General features: G+C 48.7%; 1 protein-coding gene and 1 pseudogene across 1 annotated transcript; both read right to left on the bottom strand.

Annotated features, from left to right (window-relative positions):
* Nucleotides 1–206: 206 nt before the first annotated feature.
* Nucleotides 207–3,049, bottom strand: Nr0b2 (nuclear receptor subfamily 0 group B member 2). The gene is made up of 2 exons (XM_031376917.1): nucleotides 2,465–3,049; nucleotides 207–745 (listed from the first exon to the last, which is right to left on the bottom strand). Exons 1-2 carry the CDS (start codon nucleotides 3,003–3,005, stop codon nucleotides 504–506), a joined length of 783 nt encoding a protein of 260 aa, XP_031232777.1. The 5' UTR covers nucleotides 3,006–3,049; the 3' UTR covers nucleotides 207–503.
* A 4,783-nt stretch (nucleotides 3,050–7,832) lies between these two features.
* LOC116095593 lies at nucleotides 7,833–8,328 on the bottom strand (annotated as a pseudogene).
* Nucleotides 8,329–8,909: the final 581 nt, after the last annotated feature.

Genomic DNA, 8,909 nt, shown 5'->3' with positions numbered 1-8,909 from the left:
TCGGGGAGAAAGGGAGTGAGCGAGTGAGAGGAGAGGATGCCTTCTGCAGGCGTCACAGTGAGTTGCAAAATAAACCTTATCCCTCACACTGGTGTCACTGTCCTTCCCTAAACCACCCGAGAACTGGTCCTTCCCATGAGTTCCCTCCAGCAAGACCAAGGTGCACCCTGAAGATTGGTTGGTCCCTTCCACGAGTAACTACAGTGTCAGCTGGTCATACCTTTTATTACAAAAACCAATAACTTAATTTAGTTCTATACAAAGTCAGGAGAGATTGTGGCCTAAAGTACAGCCTCTGGCTCCCATCCCTACCCAGGAAGGGAAAGGCATTTTGGCCTAGAGGTTTTGGGAGCCATCAAGGGCTTGCTGGACAGTTAATAGTACACTGTATCCAAAGCGAGGAAGTCCAAGCTGGGGGTGTGGCTGAGCTGAGGACTGCTCCAGGGGAGCTGATCGCTGCCTTTCAGGCTCCCCTTTGGAGGCACCGGACCCCATTCCAAGGGTCACCTCAGCAAAAGCATGTCTTCAAGAAGTTCAGTGATGTCCACATCTCCGATGATAGGGCGGAAGAAGAGATCTACCAGAAGGGTGCATGGGATGTTCTTGAGGGTGGAGGCCATGAGGAGGATTCGGGCCAGGCGGCCTCGGCTGGCTGGGAACCAGGGCTCCAGCACTTCACACAGTGCCCAGTGAGCTTCCTGTTGCAGGTGTGCGATGTGACAAGAGGCATGGAGGCCTGGCACATCTGTGGCAGAGAGGGTGAAGAGAGATGGTGAGCATCCAGGGAGTGAGGACGTCAACGGTTCCCTCCCCTCCTGCAGGGGCAACGCAGGGCCTTTGGAGGCAGACATTCTGCTACTGTACTTTGATGGCCCCTTTAACATGCTAGTCAAGAGTTATACTAGGGAACTACGTCCTCAGCCCTAAAAGACAGAGAAGTGAGATGATCATTTTGTGGTGATGGGAATCAAATCCAGGCCTTGTATCGTGTGAGGCAATCCTTCACTAATGAGCTACTTGCCTTGACCCCCTCGGCCACCTTGGAGGCTCCACGCACCACCACCTTCATTATTTACTATTTTATTCATCCATTCACTTATAGAGAGGAAGCAGAGAATGTGACTAAGATCCACGGGCTGGAGCAATGGCTCTGTGGTTAAGAGCACTTCCTGCTCTTGCTGAGGACCTGGGTTCAGTTCCCAGCATCCACATGGTGGCTGTCAATTCCCTATAAGTCCAGTTCCAGAGGATCTGACGCCCTCTTCTGATATCTTTATGACATCTTCCACACAGATGATACAAAAATAATACATACATGTATGTATACATACATGCATGTGTGTAGGTGGGTAGGAACTCATAGACATGAAATAATTTATAAGTCTTTTTATTTTTTATTTGCTTTTTTTTTTTTTTTTCTGAGACAGGGTTTCTGTGTGTAGCCCTGCCTGTTCTAGAACTAGTTCTCTGTCTGGCCTTGAACTTGGAGATCTAAGTGCTTCTGCCTACCAATGCTAGAATTAAAGGCTTGTGCTACCACCACCTGGCTAAAAAAATCTTAAAACCAAACCAAACCAAAAAACCCAAACAAACAAAAAACAAGGAGCCAGAAGCGGGCTGCCTGGGTTTGGATCTCAGCACTGCCATTTATTAGCTGAGTGACCTTGGATGCATAGCTTAATCTTTCAGAGTGGCCTTTGATTAAGTGAGTACTTTAATCTCTGTGTTTCTGTTTCTTCACCTGTCAAGTGGGGATAATGACAGCTCCTGCTATTATGACGTTTAACCAAACCGATATTTGTAAAGTCCTTAGACTGAGTCCTAACATATGGTAAATGCGATTGGGACTGCTATTGCTATGTGACATTACACTTTAACTTTCAAGGCCCGTCTTCCTGAAAGCTAGGAGGACTATTCTCCCATCCTAGGCCAACTTGGTCTACATAGTGAGTTCTAGCCCAGCCAGGGTGACATGGTGAGACTCTCTCTCAGTTCTCCCCATCACCCATCTCTCTTCTCCTGCCTTGACTTCACAAGGCGTGCCCCACTCCCATACTCTCTTTCTCCTCTGAGTGGCCTCTCTGAACCCTTGGAAAACCTTAACTTTTAGCATCTCACTATGTAGCCTGGCCCTGAAATGTGGCTGCCATGCAGCTGTGTCTACTCCCACCCCCTCTATCTTCCCGCGCTCCCTAAGATTCAGGCCACATTTCTCAGGCACCGTGGCAAAGAGCAGTCTCTACATTAGCTTGGCCTGCCTTCCCAGCCCTCCTCTGCCTCTACCTTGCTATGTGACCTTCAAATAGTTGCTTAACCTCTCTGGGCCTTTCCTATGAGCTATCTATTTGAGGCTAACAAGGATACAAGGATACAATGATACAATGCAAGCCCCAAGAAGCACTTTCCCTGGATGGGCCCGTCCCCTTCCACCTTGGCAACCATCCAGGAGTGTCTGGAATCTCACCTGGGTTGAAGAGGATCGTGCCCTTCAGGTACGCATACTCCTTGGGACCCAGCTCAAGGCTCCAGAAAGACTCCAGGCAGCGCTGCAGCCACTGTACAGCAGCTAGTGAGGGTTGTGGCCAGTCTGGTGGCTGGGTATCCTGGGCCCCATTGCTGGCTTCCTCTAGCAGGATCTTTTTAAGTATACTGGGCACTGGAGCCTCAGCCACCTCAAAGGTCACAGTATCCTGGGCCAACCCAAGCAGGAAGAGAGGGCCCCAGCAGCCCTCTAGCAGCCGCCGCTGATCCTCATGGGGCAGGTGGCAGAAGGATGGCAGGTTCCTGAGGAAGGCTGCTGTCTTGGCTAGGACATCCAAGGCCTCCCTGCAGGTGCGGTGCGGAGCACACAGTCGCACAGGCCGGTGCTGCTGGCACAAGCAGTGGCTGCGAGACGCAGGTGCAATGGGCCTGGGCCTGGGGCTGGGGCTCAGAAGTGCATACAGAATAGTTGGGCGGCCTACAGAGCCCTGGCATGGGCAGACCCCTGACTGGCTGGAACTCATGGTTGGTATCTTGTTCTTGTTTCTTCCCAGCTATCTGGCCCTCTGTACTTCGAGTGCTATTTATATCCTTGATGGGCGGGAGGAGGACTGGCCAAACAACCTTGACTCCAGAAGTCATGTTCATTGAAAGAAAACACACACACACACACACACACACACACACACAATGCATACACGCTGACCCTGGCAGGACTGGTGGGGAAGTGGTGGGGGAGGGGCTCTGGCAGCTCCACGTGGCCTTGCTATCACTTTAGTCAATGAAGTGGCCATTGCAGGGCACAGGGCCACCTGCCCACTGCCTGGATGCCCTTTATCAGATGACTCAAGTGTATAAACAGGGTCATTAACCCAGGCTGTACCAGGGCACCAAGGTCTTAGGCACTCAACCAGCCAGTGGCTGGGACTGCTGTTTCTATTGGTGCCCATTCTCATGCATACAAGACTAGGGTTCTCACTGAGCCAAGGAGCCAGCCAGGGGAGCTGGCTTAAACCTTGAATACATGACCCAGCCTGGAAGTGGCTTATCGCTGCTGTGTTTGCCTAACCTTGAGGTTCTCTGCTCCTGTAGTCGGTAAGAAACAGGCTGCAGGGAAGGGAGCCAGGTCCCAGGGGGACTTTGCTCACTGTACAGTCTCGGAGGCCACCCTCCTGTGACTCCAGTACTGAAGGCCCCTTTGGGAGGAAGAGCATTCCGAGCCCCTGTTCCCAGCCTGCATTCCTATAGCTTCACAGAGGCTGGATCTGCCCTTGCAAAACCGTGGGAATACGTGGCTGACAATTATTAAGGATCCCGCTTTGTTGCACGTCACCACCCACTGTAACACTGAAGACCTTCCAGTGAGACTACATTCTTACTCTGTGACAGTCCAAGAGATGAACTGACCTATTCAAAGTCACTCCAATGGGAAGGGACAGAGCACAGGTGTGTCTGACCTCAAAGTCATCCCTGTTTGTCCCCCTGGATCAATTATGTAGCTGAAGTGTGAGTTTCCCAGAACTGTTGGCTAACAGGCACCCTCCCCCCACCCCCCACATACACACACCTGGTCTGCAGGTATGGCCCACCTATGGCATGGGGTAGAAACACATCTATGCTAGCACATGGCTCCTGGACATTTGTCTCAAGTGGTCAGAGGTGAGGGACAAGGGACATGGGAGGGCCTCAGTTGTGTCCAGTTCCTGACCTTGGCTAGTCTTGCCTAGCAGGCTTCCTGTTGCCACAGTCTTGGGCAACCCGGTGCTGTGGATAGAGAGCAATCTGGCATCCTCTGTCCTGGCATCTGGTTTAGGCTCCAAACTTCCCAGCCTCAGTGTGACTGTTAGCTCCTCTCCAGTGTCCAGGGAGCCTTTGTCTCTCTCTTTATTTTTTAATTTTGTTTTTTTGTTTTTTTTTCCAGACAGGTGTAGCTCTGTAGATCAGGTTGGCTTTGAATTTACAGAAATCCACTTGCCTCTGCTTCCCTAGTATTTGAGCCTTTAGGCCTGTGCCAACCTACCCTACCCCCCCCCCCGGCCCCACCCCTCAGCTGAGCCTCGGTATCTTAGCCAAGACTCTAAGGTCTTCCTGTGGTGCTGATTTGAGGCCAGAGCAAAGTCCTGCATAGACTATGAGACTGGCACCCGACTCTCTTCATCCCCAAAGACAGTCAGGCACACTGCTTTCACTATAGTGGTGTATACCCTCAGCTCAGGCTTCTGCTAGAAAAGAGCCGACAATGACAATCTGGGATGGAAAGGAGCAGTGGCGGTGAGAGAACAAAGGCAGCTAGATGCAGATCCACATGGAGTGATGGGGCTCAGGGAGGTGGTCCAGGCCGAGTCCTAGAGATTATATTTGGGTCTCACCTCTTCCCGAGGACTGTCACGAGAAGGTTGACGCTTTGTTGTCCCTCGTATTGTTGCTTGTTTTGTGCTGATGTCTCACTTTGTAGCCCAGGCTAGCTTTGCAGTTGTGCTGTGCTGTTTCAACCTCCCAAGTGCTAGGAGTGCAAGTTTGAGATAGCCCGCCTGCTTGCTGGGGGTGGAACAGCAGAGTACTTATCTAACACAGGCAAAACTCTAGTGCTGCAAAAAAGAGGAAGAGGAAGAAGAAAGAGGAGAAAGACATCCTTACTGATGAATGGGTGACGATGGAGGCCGAACGGAGTGTGGGGGTCCACACCTGCTGTCTCCGCAATTGGGAGGAGAAAGCAGCAGGATTCAAAACGCAAAGGTTAGCCTTGGCTACATAGCGTTTTCAAGGAGAAGGGGGAATATATGAAACCCTGACTCAAAACCCAAAGCAAATAAATAACTTTGTAAAAAAATGAGTGAGGTCAGGCAGTGGTGGCGCACGCCTTTAGTCTCAGCACTTGGGAGGCAGAGGCAGGCAGATTTTTGAGCTCCAGGACAGCCTGGTCTACAGAGTGAGTTCTAGGACAGCCAGGGCTACACAGAGAAACCCTGTCTTGAAAAAAAACAAAACAATTGGCTGGTGAGATGGCTCAGCGGGTAAGAGCACCGACTGCTCTTCCAAAGGTCGTGAGTTCAAATCCCAGCAACCACATGGTGGCTCACAACCACCCATAATGAAATCTGATGCCCTCTTCTGGTGTATCTGAAGACAGCTACAGTGTACTCATTTATAATAATAATAATAATTAATAAATCTTTAAAAAAAAAAGAAAAAGAAAAACAAAACAATACAAAAAAACGAGTGAGAGGGAGACATGAGTCATCAGACATAGGCATTTCTCCTACACAGGTTTGTTCCCTGGAACCCATAGAATGGTGGAAGGTAGAACTAACTCCATTTCATACACACGAAAAAGTTGTATTTTGTCATCATATCCAATAAATTAAAAGCATAAAATACATAAAGTAAATAAATTTCTTTTAAATGTACATTCAGTAAATCAGTTTTTTTTTTTTTCAAGACAGGGTTTCTCTGTGTAACCCTGGCTGCCCTGGAACTCACTCTGTAGATCAGGCTGGCCTAGAACTCAGAAATCTGCCTGCCTCTGCCTCCCAAGTGCTGGGATTAAAGGCGTGTGCCACCACTGCCCGGCTCAGTATTTTTTTTTTTAAGATTTATTTATTTTATGTATATGAGTACACTGTAGCTGCACAGATGGTTGCTGGGAATTGAATTCAGGAGCTCTGCTTGCTCTAGTAGGCCCTGCTCACTCTGGCCCAAAGATTTATTTATTATTATTATATCTAAGTACAATGTAGCTGCCTTTAGACACACCAGAAGAGGGTGTCAGATCTCATTATGGATGGTTGTGAGCCACCATGTGGTTGCTGGGATTTGAACTCAGGACTTTCAGAAGAGTAGTCAGTGCTCTTAACCACTGAGCCATCGTTCCAGCTTCTAAATGAATCTTTAAAAAAATATTTTAAAAGACAATTATTTTATATTTTAAGAAAGACATTTATAGTGGTGTGCATACAGATATCAGAGGCTAACTTCTGGGAGTTGATGTTCTTTTTTCCACCTGGGGATTAAACTTGTATCATCAGACTTGGCAACAAGTGCCTTTCCCTGCTGAGCTATCTCGGGGGCCCGGTGTCTGCATTTATAGGGCTTTGAATTCACAGCATCCTGTAGAGTAGCTTACAAAGTGTTACTCTCATCTGCACTGGTGAGCAGATGACCATGTCACAAATCTGGCAGCTAGGTGCCCAGTCAAGCTGGCGTCTATGTCCTTCTGATCTGCCCCATTGTTCTGTGAAATGCTTTTGTTTTTTCCTATAACAGGACAGCCATCTTTCCAGTATCTAGACTCAGTCAGTCCCCTGGTCTGATTCTGGGGCAGGAGTGTAGTTAGTGCAGAAAACTTGCTTTGCCATGTGCAAGAGCCTGGATTCTATGCTCAACCCGAGTGGGGGAGGGTTAGAAAGAATACTGGGAATCACACTTCTGGGAGATGGAAGATGGAAACACACAAGGGACGAAACCCAGTACAAACCCTATTACATTGGATGGGAACTGGTGGTTAGCCTCCCATTTCTTTACTATATATAGGTCAGAGATGAGTGTAGGGGCTGAAGAGATGGCTCAGCACTTACAGTACTTGATACTCATGCAAAGGACCAGGGTTTGGTTCTCAATACCCACATGGCAGCTCACAACCAACTATCCATATGTAATTCCAGTTCCAGGGAATCCTGTGCCCTCTTCTGGCCTCTGCAGGCACTACACTTATATGGTTCATAGGCATCTGTGCAGGCAAAATTTATATACATAAAATTTAAAAATTATTTTAAAAATTGAATCAAACCTTTCTTTCTTTCTTTCTTTCTTTCTTTCTTTCTTTCTTTCTTTCTTTCTTTTTTCTCTCCTGTTTTTCAAGACAAGGTTTCGTTGTATATATAGCCCTGGCTGTCCTTGAACTCACTCTGTAGGCCAGGCTGGTCTTGAACTCAGATCCACTTGCGTCTGCTTCCCAAGTGCTGGGATTCAAAGTGTGTGCCACCATCGCTGGACAACTTTCTTATTTTTTAAGCTTGACAGAAACTCTGCTTGGACAGCCCTTGGTGCATTCGGGCTCTTCCTGAGAGCAGACTGACATCATGGTTGTTGCTGTTTGTTATTCCTATTCAGGAAGAGAAAACTGAGAAGAAAGATCCCCCCGCCCCCTTTTTAATGTATATGAGCATGCTGTAGCTGTCTTCAGACACACCTTTTACTGTGGCGAGCTTTAGTTCCTGTGCCTTGGGTATGCTGAAGACCAGGTTTCATGTCTGGAGAGAGAGAGAGGGCTAGGACTAGGGTCACTATAGCCCAGAGTCTGAATGGGAGCCATTTGCTCAGAGAAGACCAGACTGTCTTAGGGTTTCTTTTCCTTTTTTTTTTTTTTTTTTTTTTACAGGTTCAGCGCTTTATTGGACATGTTAACAAATGCAGTTTAGTCAAAAAGACCAAAGCCCATGTCATCTTCCGACTCCTCGGACTCTTTGCTTCCACTTTCTTCTCCTCAGCTGGGGCAGCAGCAGTAGATGGAGCAGGGCCACCGGCAGGCGCAGCTCCAGCCGCTGGAGCGGCCCCGCCAGCCCCTACATTGCAGATGAGACTCCCAATGTTGACATGGGCCAGGGCCTTTGCAAACAAGCCAGGCCAGAAAGGTTCAACATTGATACCCGCTGCTTTAATGAGGGCATTGATCTTATCCTCCGTGACCGTCACCTCGTCGTCGTGCAGGATGAGGGCGGAGTAGATGCAGGCGAGCTCCGAGACAGAAGCCATGTTGTGGACTGCCGGCACGGTGCTAGTCGCTGGATGAAGTGAGGGCCTCACCCCAACGTGGCCTTAGCTTCCTCGGAAGAACCGAGCACCTTGGCGGCAGCTGAGGAAAGGAAAGGCCCTTCTTTTTTTTTTTTTTTTAAGGATTTATTTATTTTTATATGTATGAATACAGTGTATCTGTACAGATGGCTGTGAGCCATCAAGTGTGTGGCTGCTGGGAATTGAACTCAGGACCTCTGCCAGCACCGCTCCCTCTGGCCCCTGCTTGCACTGTAGCTGTCTTCAGACGCACCAGAAGAGGGCATCAGATCTCATTACAGGTGGTTGTGAGCCACCCTGTGGTTGAAAGAGCAGTCTTACCTGCTGAGCCATCTTGCCAGCCCCTGTCTTAGGTGAAACACTATGACCAAAAACAGATCTAGGAGAAAAGGTTTATTTGGCTTACACTTCCACATGTTAGTCCATCTTTGTAGGAAGTAAGAACAGAAACTCAAGCCAGTGATGGCACATGCTTTAATCCCAGCACTTGGGAGGCAGAGGCAGGTGGGTTTCTGAGTTCGAGGCCAGCCTGGTCTACAGAGTGAGTTCCAGGACAGCCAGGGCTACACAGAGAGACCCTGTCTCGAAAAACTGAAAACAAAACAAAACAAAACCAGAAACTGATACGACGGGAACCC

Source organism: Mastomys coucha, unplaced genomic scaffold, assembly GCF_008632895.1.
Source record: "Mastomys coucha isolate ucsf_1 unplaced genomic scaffold, UCSF_Mcou_1 pScaffold18, whole genome shotgun sequence".
NCBI lineage: Eukaryota > Metazoa > Chordata > Mammalia > Rodentia > Muridae > Mastomys > Mastomys coucha.
The sequence above is the reverse complement of the archived record's forward strand: the minus strand, read 5'-3'. Positions and strand labels throughout refer to the sequence as shown.